Source organism: Magnolia sinica, chromosome 8 (assembly GCF_029962835.1).
Source record: "Magnolia sinica isolate HGM2019 chromosome 8, MsV1, whole genome shotgun sequence".
NCBI lineage: Eukaryota > Viridiplantae > Streptophyta > Magnoliopsida > Magnoliales > Magnoliaceae > Magnolia > Magnolia sinica.
Window position 1 is genome coordinate 15,408,411 of NC_080580.1, and position 15,987 is coordinate 15,424,397.

At 38.4% G+C, this 15,987-nt stretch overlaps 1 protein-coding gene across 5 annotated transcripts in view; it reads left to right on the forward strand.

Moving 5' to 3' along the window:
- Positions 1-15,987, forward strand: part of LOC131252965 (uncharacterized) — a 53,209-nt gene that overhangs the window by 16,606 nt on the left and 20,616 nt on the right. For 3 of the 5 annotated variants that reach the window (XM_058253767.1, XM_058253763.1, XM_058253766.1), the window contains 5 exons: positions 4,797-4,862; positions 5,227-5,406; positions 6,105-6,156; positions 6,237-6,527; positions 10,757-10,867. In XM_058253767.1, coding sequence (XP_058109750.1) covers positions 4,797-4,862; positions 5,227-5,406; positions 6,105-6,156; positions 6,237-6,527; positions 10,757-10,867 — 700 coding nt within the window. The remainder of the gene's footprint in view (positions 1-4,796; positions 4,863-5,226; positions 5,407-6,104; positions 6,157-6,236; positions 6,528-10,756; positions 10,868-15,987) is intronic. The other 2 variants (XM_058253764.1, XM_058253765.1) reach the window with 2 other exon arrangements.

A 15,987-nucleotide genomic window follows, 5' to 3' on the forward strand; every position in this document is an offset into this window, starting at 1 on the left:
AGATCAATATGCACTCATAAATACAAAATATTAGGCTTTGATCTCGATTTCTACCGCCAAATCCCCTTTCCTTTCCAAGCAATCGAAAATGGGTGGTCAAAATTTCCTTAGGAATGTAATGAAAGCAAAAAGTTTCATAAAAAAACAATTTTTTTAATATTTTTTTATATTTTTAATATTTTTAATTTGTAGAATTTTTGGCGATTTTTCCAATATTTTCGTAAGGGGGACTTGCACACTTCAAGGTATTGTTGATACCTTGCAATGCATTGTGTTACATAACGATACATATCGATACCTTACAATACATAGCGATATATCGACCGATATAGCGATATTGGGAAGTTTTCCAACTAAAGCTTAGTATCGTATCGGTGCTGTGTGATATCGATAATATCGATCGATATTATCAATACTAAGACATGGTTGTCTAAGGGGAGTGGGATTTTACATTCCCCTTTAGGAAACATATTTATATCTATCTACCTATATTTGTCTCTCTTAAGATAGTATCTAAATAAAGAAAGTGTAGTCGGTTATGATTAGGATTTGATTATGTTATTTTGTTTGTGACTGGGATCTAATTTGATCCAAATAAAGAAGATTGGGTAAGTAAGAAAGATTTGTGGTTACTTTATATTGGGTTGGTTTCTCTATTTAAGGAGTTGTAATGGTTAGAGAGATGGCAATGACGAAAAATATTTTGTTTGTTGAAGGTGGATGACCTCCTACCCATGATATCGACTTACCTCTTTCCTCTTTCTTTTTTCTTTTTCCCCATTTAAACACTCGCATTACAATTTCCCTAGTCATAAAAATTAAACTCTGTTGGCGTACTGCATACCCATAATTAGTGTTTGAAATATCAGTATTGCGTTATTTATTGCATCCTTGGATACAGATACGTACCGGTTATCACATGGGATATATCGTTTTTATCATGTAATTTATCGCACTTTTTGGGAAACATTGGGAAAATGGTTGATTTTTTCAATAAAACTTCAGGAATTGTTAAAAAAAGACCTTAATACTCACTTTTAAATAATGCCATCTCAAAAAAGGAGTGCACATAATAGGTTTCCTTTGCACAAGGTCCTAAGTTATGCGCTGTCTGTTCGAACTAATGCAACTATATTCAAATTGAATGCATGACATTTAGAGTGTATGCGATGATCATTTCATCAAACATTCCTAAATACTTCGAAATTAGTCTCAATTGACAGCTGGTTGAAGGAAAATTTCGAAAAAAGATTAATATTTTAATAATTTTTAATTAAAAATATTTTTCATTTTCCAAAAATTGACAAGGACTTAACAAATCAGTAGATCATCCCTCATACATGCTCGATTTCATGTTTGGAGTGCAACATTGCAAGCAATTTGTGAGACATTGGGGAAAATTTGAATTTCTCCAAAATTTTCCAAATCAGACCACCTACATTCAAATTTCGAAATTAGAGTGTATGTGATGATCATTTCATCAACTAGTCCTACATACTTAGAAATTAGTCTCAATTGATAGCTGGTTGAAGGAAAACTTTGACGGAAAAACATGGAGAACACGAAGAACCAATGGATATCGAAATCGAAGCTCCAACTCCATGATTTTTCATGCAAAACATGAAGAACCAATGGATTTATCACCATTTGACACTGATTTAACATAATTTCAACACAAAAGGGTTCGGAAATTGAAAATGCTCACTGGATCGAACATGTGGGATATATCGACACTACCTATGTGTTTCGTATCGCACAGGTAGGATACAAGATATATCGGGGGATATTTTGGCTGATATCGTCGATATTTGAAACATTGCCCATAATGTTTCTGTAGTTATCAATGTTGTCAAATTGCATATGCCATGGTATGTGACCAGCATATGCTGTTCGCATATGCGATCGCATATTGCTCTAGTTTTTTTTTTTTTAACGGGAAAATTGAAAAAAAATCTTAAAAACTGGGTAAAACTATGCCTAGTTACTACAAGTGATTGGATTGGGTTCTTTTACCTATTTCATTGTAGTGTTAGTGTTTGAGACTATTAGACCATCTATAAATTAAGTTATATATTAATTATTTATATTATATTTACATAAAATTTAACAAAACAATATGTGATTGCATATGGAGTATGCCATCACATACTCGCATATGCGATCGAATACTTATTGCACAAAAAAGTAGGCCATTGCATACTATGCTGGATGGCATATGTGATCACACATGACAAAAATGGCAGTTGTGGACTGATTTTCTTGTACTTTTATAAGCTCTGACAATCATTATGTCCTTTATGATACCGATAGTGGGACAAGAGATATGGGTTGATAGTGGATAGTGTTCTAACCGTATGCTGACATGTTCAAATCATTAAGTGCATAATATGTCTTGTAGTATATTAATGTTCAAAGGTTTGCCAAGCCCACAGACATGTATAAGGCATCCCACTTATGTGCACATGTATCAGTGGTCAGGTTTGATACTTAATCTGTTCATCAGGTGGGTCACACTGTGCAGGTACCCTGGCTCAAAAATAGGCTGCTCCACTCATCATGTGGGCTGCAATTTTAGAAACAAATGGAAAGCTTTGAAAAGCTTATACCAGTTCTTTCTACTATGTCCATTTCTTCTTAGCATTGTGTCCCTACCTGATCGATGTACCAGCCTGATTTTTGGGGTAGATCATCTCCACAATGGGATCCACCTGATGGAGGGGTTGGATCTCTCACATGTACCACATGAATTCATTTGGTGATGTTTAGATGGGATGCCTTATGCATGAATGAGGTTCACAAATCTCAAACATGTACATGTAAGCTTCAAAAGCCTCAAGACATTGTTTATCAATCATAAAGATATATGAGTATGAATGTAGTAAATTCGTGAAGAGATGAGTATTGTGTAGCTTGCTGTGTTTGAATTTTCAGTCTGCTTCCTTTTTTTTTTCTGAAAGCTTATTCCATCCTTAAAAGATATGAGGGATACAAGCAGTCAGAATTTTTGGAGCAAATCCTTACCCATATCTCATCCAAAACGTTGTATCCTTATCCGCATCACATTGTCATGGTTTATGAAGGCTCAACATTCTGTCTGCAGTGCACACACGCCCGAATTCAAGTTGCTAGGTTCTGGTGCTTTACATTAGTCTGCCACAATCAGGTCTGAATTGCATGAACTTTTTCCCAGGTGCCACTCGCTCTGAACAACACTTCAGATTCGTGTTCCTGCTCCTTATTATGATCAGTTTATACTTGTAGCATTTTGAAACAAATGCTTTACTTCACACGTGAGACTCCTACGCTCCAGTTCCTAGCTCTTCATGCATTTATAGATCTGACTAGGGTCTTTCTATATGTTAGAGCCAGGCTGCTATATGTGGATACCATGTTTCATGTGTTTTTGTTGCTCTGTATGAAATGTGATGTCACTATTTTGATTCTTTCTGAGTGATAACTAAAATTTATTAATAAAAAACATTGAAGCATACGACTTAAATGAAGGGAAAGTATGGGCTGATGGCTAGTTTGGTAGTTTTTCTTTGAGTCGATGTGCACCGGCTGGGTTATGCCGAAGTCTGTGGAAGATCTGCTTTGGGCATGGCATGGAGGCGGGAAGGGTATTCATGGAAAAGCTGAGTGGCGATTGCTTATTATGGCAGTTTTCTGGGTGATTTCGAAGATGAGAAACGACAGATGTTTTAGAAATGTAGTGGAAACTGAAGAGAAGGCCACTGTCAAAATGAAAAATCTCATCTCGTATTGGGTTATGTACGCCTAGGGGCTATAGGCTGTTTGGCCTTGGGCTCTTTTCTCTTTTTTGCTGTTTTGTTTTGGGGTGTATTCTTTTTTCGCGTCTTGAGAGTCTTTAATAAAATTTCCATCACTTCTAAAAAAAATAAAAATAAAAAAGAGCTGATGGCTAGTGACCCTCTCATCACTCCCTTGTTTGCAAGGCTCTCGGCCTTCCCATTTGGGTTGCTAAAAATACAGGAAAGGGATATATTAAAATCCTGCACTAGGGCTCTTATCTTGGGCATTACAGAAACCAAATTCCATGGCTTGTTGTTCCTGGATGTGGAGAAGATAACAGCTGAAAGCTGTCTTGGGCCGCCTTCAACCGTTACCATCCTGGTGGAACTTGGATAATATTTTTAGACCCTCACTAAGGGCAATAACCTCTGCTCCATTTGGATCCATGTTGCCTCCTGGCCCCAAGAAAGACATTTGCAATCGCTTCTTGAGGAAGCTCCAACATTTAGTTTCCATGCACTGAATGTAACTAGGCATAGTTTTACCCAAACTAATGCATTTAATCAGAATGTAATCGTGCTTTGTGAATCTTAAAAAAAATGTAATTGTGCGGACATTGTGTGTGTGTGTGTGTGTGTGTGTGTGTGTGTGTGTGTGTCTATATATATATATATATATATATATATATATATATATATATATATTACGAGTGTATTAATTTCAGAATCTATTATGGACACCCTCATTTTGGCTGTATATGCCTTTTCGTTCTACTTTTGGTGCCTGAATAGTTCTTTTGGTACTATTCTAGCACCATGAGTAGAAAAATAGGGGTGCATGCAGCAAAAATGCAGGGTGTAACTGCGGATAGCATTAGCCCTAATTTTATGTGGGATGCACATTGCTATTTAAGCATTATTTGCTTGATTATTGTCTTACTTGAAACCTTATAGCAATATAGAATTGTATTATGGATGCTGTTTGATTTTATGTCAGTGGAGAGTTTCTTGCTATGATTTTGACGATTGAATTTCTTTTCCCAGGGAGGATGTTCCTGTAAACACATTCCGTCCCCGTGCTCACCCTCTTTTCCAGTACCGGCATTACAGGTATCTGATGTAAAGCTTTCTCCATTCTGTGTGCTGATTTCAAGTATTGAGGTCTGTCATGTGTGTGTGTGTGTGTGTGTGTGTGTGTGTGTGTGTGTGTGTGTGTAATATATATATATTAGAGACTTAACAACAATCAAGTGATGTGAGAGTCTGAAATTCTTCCGCTTCTTGAGTTGTCTTATCATAACCTTTTATGTATATATATATATATATATATATTGTTAAATAGAATTGATCATTAATCATTAAGAACTAAAATCTACACTTGTGTCACTTGTAAATTGATGTAGGCAAATTTTGGAGTGCTATTCTATAAAAAAGAGTTAAGATATCTCTCTTATCAATGCCTTACTGTGGACAGTGAACAGCAACCGTTGCGGTTAAATCCTGGTGAAGTCTACGAGGTTATAGCTGCAGTTTGCTCAGAGACCTCTTCACCGAATGCGAATCTTATGACAATGTCATCCAGATTAACTAACCGCAGTGGAAAGCCTTCCATGGATGTTGCAGTCAGTGTCCTTATCAAGCTTGTAATTGACATGTATGTTGACCAGATTTATGGCTTATTAAGATGATCTTCTTCCATTTTGTAATTACTTCCTAGAGTTCTCTGTTGCATAATCTTTTCCCATATATATGCTGGTTTCACATAATGTATTTGTGTATAGAATCCCTTTGGCTTTTTTTTTTTCCCAACTTGTGCTCAATTGCAGTGCAGTTTTATACTAAAATACATATATGTCATGTCAGTGTATGGAACTGACAAACATGTCCATGTCCAAGTCTCATTGGTCTGCTGCAACTCAAATTTCTTCCTGAAGCATCCACATTGTGTTTCTTACAGCTTGATTGGCAAAGCTATCTCTTGGATGTTGGATGAGAAGAAAAATCCAATATCATTATGTGCTTGCTGTAATCTTCTCAATGAAGGACTGTGGCGCTTCAGTTATGAAACACTGGAGATCATACCCTCAGGACTAATTTTTGGAGTGCAGGATTTCATCCTTTCAATATTTTTCAGTTTAAGGCAGATGATGAATTATTGTTATCTGACTTGATAGATTACAACCAGTATGGAAAAACTTGATTCTCTCCACTTGAAATTAACATCTGAACTTAATCCATAGTCATTATAGAGTAGCACGAAAAAAGGATAACGTAGATATGGATTGTTTTATTCGTTCAATTTTTCCCCTTTATTCATATGCTTTATTAAGTGGTCATGCCCTCCTTTTGCAGGTATGTCTTGGATTCTCGGACTGCTGCTCCCCTAACTCTTTTTATGCTGGAGGTGCTGTATCGATCACATCTCAACTTCTGTCTATGATAAATGGAGCCAAATTTTCTCAAATGTTTTTTAATCTCTTTCAGGAGATGCTTAAGTCACCAAGATTGGCTTCTAGGCTTCGAGCTTTTGATTTGATTCTAAACGTTGGAGTTCATGCCCAATTATTGGAGCCCATGTTACCTGAATACACTCCCACAATTGAAGAAGAGGAGGAATCTTCTCAAGAATCCTATCCTACCAATGAAGCAGAGAACGAGACAATAGCAAAGGAAAATATAGAGCCTGACAAGAAGGACAAGCGATCCTCGGCTATTGATAACTTCGAGTCATGGCTTTTGGGCATTCTGTATGAGATTCTTCTTCTTCTTGTTCAGGTATTCCTAATTTTCTTTTTTGCGAGCTCCACTGCATTGTATTAAAAACATTCCTCATGTCTGCTGAGCTCCTGTTTAACCATTGGCTTGCAAAATGCATGGCAAAGCCTACTCTGATGTCTGCATCTTCAGCTTCTTGATGCAATATTGAATTGATTCGCACAAGAATTAGTTCTCGTGAAGGAAACAGCTGCAACCTTCCTTAGTATTCATAATGAGGAAGTAGTCTTCAATTGGCAGTTACACGACTTCGAAATCTAACTTGAAAGTAACATAACTGCAAGTTGGAGTCCAGGCCCTCAATTTGAATACTTGGGAAGGTAGTTGAAATTTGGTCAGTGCCACCTTATTGACCAACGACAGCAATTCAATTCAACAGTATATGAAACACAACCTTATTCATCATCATCTATGCCTTATCCCAACTAATTGTGGTCAGCTACAGCCTACATGAATCCTGTTCTGCCATTCCACTCTATCAGGGGCCATAACTTCAGTTAGACCATAGGTCATCAAGTCCCAAACACAACCTTATTAATTATTGTTATTACTATTATTATTGTTGGAAGTTCTAAAGAGCCATGTTTCTGTATGTTCCTACGAAGCACCATATTGGGATGATTTTATTCTTATTAAATTGTGTTTTTATCTTTGATTCTCATTTACAGTGTTCTCGTCTCTTGTAACCAACTATTATTATGTATAGGCCATTATAACAGAGATAATGCATCATTTCATTCTTCGTCATTCTATATCTTTCATTGCTTTCTTCTATTTCTCCAATATCACATGTTAACATGGTACTGGAGTGGTCTTGTGGGTTAGTTAATTACCCCGTCATCTTCATCATCATGCTGCCTCCAGTCTTTTGTCTGTGTTAGAAGTTCTAAAGAATCATGGTTTGTTCCTATGAAGGAACATACCGGGAGGATTTTATTCTCATTGATGGTGTTCTTATCTCTTGTAATTAATTGTTATTGTAAATGAGCCATTGTGGTAGGGATAATGCATCCTCTCATTCTCCATCATTTTTTATCTTTCATTTCTCTCCTCTTTCTCTAATATCATAGAATTTAGGAATTATTATTATTAGTATTATTATTATTATTATCATCATTCATCACCATTATTTATTAGTTTCTATAGCAAAAAGAGAAGATCATTACTATGTGAAATCTTTATTTTAGTTGGTGATGCACATTTAGTTCTTTTTTAAGGGAACGATTTATATGGTTTTATTTTGCTTGCTTTGGTGCATCTTCCTAATGTTCCACACCCCCCCCCCCCCCCACCAAAAAAAAAATAATAATAATAATAAAAAAAATAAAAATAAAAATAAATAAATAAATAATAATCTTACTCAACAGTTCCCATCTAAGTTCGTTTGCTAAACATTGGTCTATATTTATGTGCTTAGGTGTATTCTACTACATTTGGAATTGTTTTACTAAGCATACTACTGCATCTTCTATTTAAGTGATCTGGTGCTTTTTTTTTTTTTTTTTGAACAGTTGGTCCTTCTATATTGTCAACCATGTAAGTCATAATGTCTGCATCTTGAGTTTTTTATTTTTATTGTAGATAGTCAAAAAGTTGATTGCAATGTGAGATCTCTAAACTGGCAAAAGAAGGTTGTTGAATCATTCAAATGAATTTGGGGATAGGTTCTTTTACATTTTTCTAGAATAATTTCTTCACTTCTTTTACATGTAGAGAGATTGTAAGCTGCATGACGTCATGGGATCCTTAAAGAGGTGGGAAAAAAAAGAAAGAAAGAAAAGGGAAAAAAAAGAAAGAAAAATTAAAGAAGGGTCTGTGATTTTCAAGGATTCAGAACCAAGGGTTCAAAAAGACTTAACTCTAGATATGAACCTTGGTTATGGAGATTTGAAGGTGTTGGTATCCCTTCCCCCTTTTAGTACATGGTTACTATTTCTTGATGGTGTTGGTTTGCTTGGAAAATTAAGAAGTGGAAATTCGGCAGCTTATCAAGGTGAATTTCTAAGCTAATTGAGAAGGAATTGAAACAAAGAACACTGAAAGAGCAGGCGACAGTGAAATACAGGGAAAGAGATGTGTATAACTGCTGCTCAAAATCTCCAGCAGGTCATGCTCAGTATGGCAGTTCTCCAGAAGCTCTTCTCCGGAGCTTTGATCCTTTAAAGGTAAAAGGAGGAGAAGAGTAGACAAAGCACTCAACTCTGGCCTGATATCTAGCCTAGGTATAGGTTGGCTCCATAATTTTTGTGCGCCAGAGTTTACTTCTCTTCTTCTCACTTTGAACCCCTTCTTCCAACTTCCATCGTTGTCTTCTCTAGGATTTATGCAAGAACTTTTTGTCATTCTCAGAGGTTTTGGGTTGCTAAGTGAGCTAGAGGTTGGGATTTGAGACCAGTTAGGAGGGAGACCGTTTCAATAGAGCAGGATGCCTCTGTTTATAGTTTTAAGCAAGATCCTACAGGGAGGCTGGTTGTGGGACTGGCAAATTTCTCTAATGGATGGGAGAGAACTTAAGGTTCTTGTTTTTAATTTGGGTTTGTCCGAAGTTTCCCTTGCCAATTTAGATGGCTGATATGTCTAAGTTAGGTGTTTGGGATTTTTAGGGTGAATGTATCATTTAGGTTTTCTAATCAAAGGCATGAGAATGGGAGGTTTGTATGGCTGCTCTCAGTGTTCTTCAGAAAGATCATTTTTGTAATTATTCATAGAAGGGTGGTTTTCCATGTCTAGGAACTGATTTTATTGTTGGACTGGACTTCATCTCTGTTTCCTTGTTAGCTGGCCCTGTTATAAAAACATTTCCAATGTTGCTTAATGTGATCTCATGAATGCAATGACTTTGTAAAAGGAGAAAAAACAACTAAATTGTCTGTGGGTTTGATCTGAAACCTAGGACAGGGCTATGATGGCTTTACGTATTCTGTTTCGCCAATCATTCCAGATTCAAGAAGCTTGACTGAAGTTTGATGGACAACTACCCATCTAATGTTGGCTATCCTTTACTGAGCTGGGGACCATCACGTGCAAATTACAATATGCATGGGTGCTTTTGTGGACAGGGAGAGTGGAGTACAGTTATCTTGGTTATATCATATATGACCTTCAAATTGCTACATGCATGGGTGCTAAAAGTTAGTATCAAAGATTCTGGAATCATGCACAAGGCAAGGCCTGATTCATGCTATGTTGGGTTCCTTTCTTAAGAAAATTCTTGAGCAAACTTTGTTCTTCTAATGTTTCCAGTTGTTTTAAAGACTGGTTAGTGTTTTATAGGGTTGTAGCTGGAGTAGGCAAAAGTGTGTCCATGGCCATCCCATGAGCTAACGGCCTGATTCCAAGCCCAACTCAAACCCACGATCTATGTAACTGGGCTTGGCCCAGGCCCAGTCTACTAGCAAGTACTCAACCCAAAAGTTTTAATTCAGCTGGACCAGACCAATCTATCCAGACTCTAGGCAGATTCAAGACCTGGTTTGACCCGCTTATTATTAGGCCTCAAGGACCAATCCACTGGCCTCAAGGCTCAGGCCAAAGACGGAGGAGGGCCTTGCCAGTCCAGTTCAGTTATAGTTACTTTTAGGAGAGCATAGTGACAATATTGGCAATAATTTTGGAAAACATGATATTATAAAAATGGAAATATTGCTAAAATTTAATGAATGTTCAATTATCATTATGATTGTAAATATCGTGATATTACTGTGTCATTTTGTGAATTTCTGGGAATCATGGTTTTTATACTTTTCTTAACACTTTGTATCAATAAAGGCAAAATCAGCTATCCATGAAGGTAATGGATAGTGATAACTGATACATGGGACCGGTCTCGAGGCCCCTTCCTTAGGGATGAGAATATGAGAGCTCATTAACTTCCAGAGGATAGGGCCTTAGATGGGATTGCTCAGTGTAACACATTCTGTAAAGCAGTCCCTAAATAGTTGGGACAAGGCTATGGCAGTGATGATGACTACGATGATTGGATATCCCTGCCGGATTAACAGATAAAAACCCCCAAATTTTCAATGAAATCAAGGTGCCAAAAATTGCTGACATTGAGTTTTTTCACTTTGAAGAGAGGTGTTTGTCATGTTGGTTCATCTAGAATGTATAATAGTTTCTTAATGTTCTTTGCTTATAACAACATGCTGATTTTGCTTCTGCTGTTGCATTTTGTTGGGTTTCTCAGACGTATTTATCTGTCTTTGTAATATCCTTCAAACCTTTCACAGACGGAAGAAAGAGAAGAAAGAGTCTGGGCATCTGCTCTAAGTTGCTTACTCTACTTTGTTTGCGATAGAGGTAAAATATGGAGGAGCAGATTGGAAGGTCTTGACATAAGGGTGAGAAACCTTGTTTTTTCTGATCTATACTTGATTTTTGAATATGCCAGTAGTGTAAATTGGTCACTGCTAAGGTTTAGTAATGCATTTCTTCTTCAAAGAGGAATTGTGGCAATTGTGTAAATTGTTCATTTCTAATTATTTGGTTTGATCGACCCAATTCTTGGAAGGGGAGTTATATTATTGTCCTCAACACCAGTATCATCTGGCCTTAAGCTGTACTAGTGGGGCCCCTGGTTCGGTGGTACAAACACTCTTGACCACTGATTTGATGGGTCCATCATGGATGATGCACCAAGCCCCAAAAAACCAGATTGGGATATCCTATCCACTGAATCTTTGGATTTGTCCATTGAATGTGGAGGGTTTTCTAATCGTTATTCAGTGGTGCCAGTCAGAGGGTTAAGAATTGAGATTGTCTAGAGGATTTTTGGGGCATTGTCCATCCATGGAGGGGGTCAATGATTTTTTTTATTGAACACTAACAATATCATTAATAAAAAGGCCGCAGCCAAAAATACATGTAAACAACATATTTACGACGACTACCATGAAACTGGGAAGTGGCTCAAGAGATTCAAAGCCAAAGCCCATTCCATAACCTCACCTTTAGCCCTATTGAACACGTCTATGGCTTTCCCTTTTCGGTTTTTGAAACATCAATCATTTCTCTCTCGCCATAGACCCCATAGCCATGCTAGCATACTCAACCTCCAGATTGTTGACATCCTTTTCCCCGTTCCCCCTCCGTGCCATGCTAAAAGAAAGGAATCTATTGAACATGGAAGTACCCACACCACTCCAAAAAGCCGAAAAAAGTCATTCCATCCTTGTCTTGCGAAAGAGCAGTGGATGAGAGGTGATCAACAGATTTGGCATTTTGGAAACAAAATAGACAAACGTTCGGAAGAAAGAAATTCCTTTTGCAAAGGTTGTCCACAGTTAGCAACTTGTTTCTCCCCCACTAGCCAAGTAAAAGCTGCCACCTTTAATGGAGCACCATATCCCCATACAAACTTGATGCAGGACATGAAATTTAAATATGATGTGTGAGATTTCAGGCTTAAGATCACGTTAGTTCAGAAACAATTACACAAATTCCACATCCCACACAAAAAGTCCAAACACTCAATTAAGGAGAATCTATGCGGGTCCAGGCCTACCCATGATAGGGCCAGATCAGTAAAATTTATGAACCAAACGATGCTCAAAGATAAGAAATAATCATCCACACATACATAGTAATCAAACCCTAATCCAAGGGATTTCCCAAGTTCAATTCAAGAAATCCTAGGGTGAGAAAATGGGGGCAAATAAATTGGGGCTAATGCAAGCTAGGGTTAGAGTTTATGAAATAGGAATGAAAAGAGAAAAACAAGAGGAAAACCTGACCCAGAGAAAGGTCCCGCGTGCAGACAATGACCCGGGGCTGACGCACGTGCACAGGTGGGCTGGCCGCACGTGTGATGGAAGTCCGCCTTCCCAAATTGACACCTAAGCCTTAGTCGGCCAGGGGAGACCTCCAATCCCTCCAAGTTTGATGACGATCCGACGTAAGGTCGAGGCGTAGTGCTCCGCCAAAGTTTCAACCTTCCTACAGGTCCAGATTCTGAAAATTGGCTGTAGGGGAATGAATAGCTGTGAAAGCTGGGAAATTCAAAGCAATAATGATGACAAAAGATGAGATATAGGGATGGGGATAGATGTGGCTTCATACCACGTAGTTAGCCCTTTAAAAAGGGAGGGCTTCGCACCCACATTTAAATTCTTCCACAACTCACTAAGAGAGCAGAAAAATAAAGTAGGAATTTTTATTAAGCTTAAATGAATTAAAAGAACTGCAAGGGGTGCCTATTTATAGGGAAAATCCTATACCCCTAAATTCGCGCCATGTGCGCAACCTATTACTTGGTGATGAAGTAAACTAAAATAAAAATCAAACAAAGAAATCTAAAGCGTTCATGATGTTCTAAATAATAACAATAAGCAAAACCTAAAATATGAAATCAATCCGACTAGTGGCTCACGATCATGAGATCCCATGGTGGACTTTTCTTGACTATCGGGTCCACTTTTTGAACAAAACTTCGTCTTCTAGCTAGGAGGCCCTCCCCGAACGTCGTCGTCGAGCCAAATTGACGGTGGGACCCTCCTACTCCGTGCGTACGTGCGTAGGTGGGGTGGCATGCGTGCGCATGTGCGCGAGATGTCCCCATCAAAACTTAGTTGGACATACCCCTTTGCTTGCAACACGACCACTTAACATTCAATAGAAAGACTTATCCAAGAAATTTCTTGATTTATCTTTTAACCGTCTAAGGGAGTCCAATCCATGCTTGCAATTAGTGGAGACTCCTTGGCTAGCATCTCAAGAAGATGAACAAAATCCTCAAACTCTTCATCGTCAGGATCCCTTCTACACAGGGAGCCCACACCACATCCTCTCCCCTCATGGAAAAGCAAGAAGCTACTTTTAAACCTTCCTCCCTCGTTATCCTTGCTAAACTTGGGAACATGTCGCTCAATTTGATATCTCCCCCCCATTTATCCTCCCAAAATCTAATATTTTTACCATCCCTCAAACTAAAACCTATAGCAAAGGGAGATTTGGTCCACCACCCGATTTTATCCACCCCATATTTCCTACCCAACATCTCTCTCCACCTAGCTCCCGATTCTACGCCGAACCTTCACACCCATTTCCCTAACAATGCAAGATTCATCTTCCCTAAAGTCCTAAGGCATGCTCCTTGACCAACTGGTTTACACACCTGATCCCATTTCAAAAGATGAAATTTATGCTTCTCTTTCGCATCTCCCCATAGAAAGTCCCACCTTACTTTCTCCAAACTATTGAGCATTGATTTGGTACTGGAAGATTCGACATTGACATTTTGATCAGGGTACTTCTCCCACCTAGGGATAGATATTTAGAATGCCATTTAGAAATCTTCCACTCGCATCGGTCAATCACTTTATCCCACATAACCATTGTTGGTCTTCCAATACACAACGGAAGCCCTAGATAAGTAGGCGGAAAGGAACCCTCCCCTGCACCCGAAGATCAACGCGAACTTCTGAATTTCTTCTTTTGATAAACCGACCCCTAAAATCTCACTTTTGATGATGTTAACCTTTATACTCGGCATTGCCATGAAGCAAAGTATAATCGACCGCAAGTTTTGTATGTGCCACTCGTTTGCCTTGCAGAAGATCAATGTGTCATCCGCATATTGGTGGTGTGAAATCTGGAACTCCGAGTTATCCACCCCAAAGCCTTCCACCAAGCCAACCTGATGAGGACATTATATCACGTACACCTTTGTGTACGTATCAGAGGAGACGGGCCGCACCGATTTGTCTATGGCTAGACGAGTACTCATGTTCATGTTGAAGACCCCCTGTGCATGTGCAAGCATCTGGAAGACCCCACACTGGGAAGATGCACATGGGTTGCTTTAGGGAGTGATTTGGACCGTTGGATTTGAGGGACGTGACGATCGGGCTGTTGATCGTAGACCATTCTCGTCATCATAGGACATAATTATGTTTTAGGATTTAGTTTATGATTGATTTATGCTTCGGACACCTTATGAGTGATTTTATTTGATTTTTCATTAGACTAGGATTATTTTGGTCAAAAGTCATTAAACAAGGTTTAATTTGCAAGTTTGGAAAAGTCTTGAGGCTATATAAAGAGAGGGGGGTGCATGTGACCTCCTCATTGCTTGTTTTTGTGAAAAAAAAAAGAAAAAGAGAAGATAACTCTCTCTTGTTTTCTCCCTAATCTTCATGTGATGTGAGGATGTCTTTCATGTGAATTGGAAGGAAGATCGGTGCGAGGCCTATTTTCATCAACGGAAGTGCGAGGCTTCCATCTATCTCGACATTCACATCTCTTCATCAACAATCGATGTATTTTCTTCAAGTTTCTTCTTTTCTTCTTCCCCCTTTCTCCAAATCCATCAACAACCTTTTGATTCTCCTCCTTTATATCATTCTTGACAAGCCGAACCATAAAAAACCAAAACCCAACCCTACTTAGCCCACACATGTGACCGTACGGCCAACTGTGTGAACCCATAGGGCTGGCCATACGGTTCCAACCCTTGTCCCTTTGGCTTTCCACTACCCATACAACAAAACCGTACATTCTCTTATCTAAACCCTAACCCTAAACCTAAAAAATCCCAAATCTTCCAATTTTCCCAAATTACCCAACTTTAGATATTCAAAACCCTCAATTAAAACCCAAATCCCTACATTCCCCACATCCAAAATCCGAATTCCCTTATCCTAATACCTAATACCTAAACCTTTTAACCCCTTTACCCAATTTACTCCATCAACCCTAATTTCAAGTTTTCCCTAATTTTCCTAAACACTAATCTCACCCTAGGTAGTAATAGACGTTCCTTTTTAAATTAGGCTTAACCCTATGCTATTTGGATGTTTCTACATCCATTAGATCCTAGTTTCTTGTAGGATGATGTTAGGCACCCTAGGCTTAAACTATGCATGATCTCCTTTTAGAATTTTGATATTTGTGATGTGATGGTAGCAAGCTTTGTGATTTTCATTAATTAATTGAATTTTGCTGATTGATATCTCACATTATCTGAGATCATGTATTGGTCCTACATCATAACCTATGTCCATTTCTCAATTAATCTGCTAAATGTCTCGATAACTGTCATAAATAAGTATGGAGATAGAGGATCACCTTGTCGAAGGCCTCTCGAAACTGAGAAGAAACCGTTCAGCGATCTGTTAACCAGACTAGAGAATTTGACCGATCTCACACGCTTTAGTATTCAAGAGCGCCATTTCACTCCACAGCCCTACCTGCCCAACATGTAGTTCAGGAAAGCCACATGGTCACATGCCTTCTCAATATCTAACTTAACAACAATACCTTTGTCTCCTCATCTATTGCATGATTCGATACATTTGTTAGCCAACAAAGAACTATCGACTATCTGCCTGCCATCCACAAAAAGCCCCTTGAGAGACCGATATTACTTGACTCAATACCGCTCTGAATCTGGATGCCAAAACTTTTTCAAGAATCTTATAAGGGCCACCGAGCAAACTAATAGGACGGAAGTCTCTAAGACATT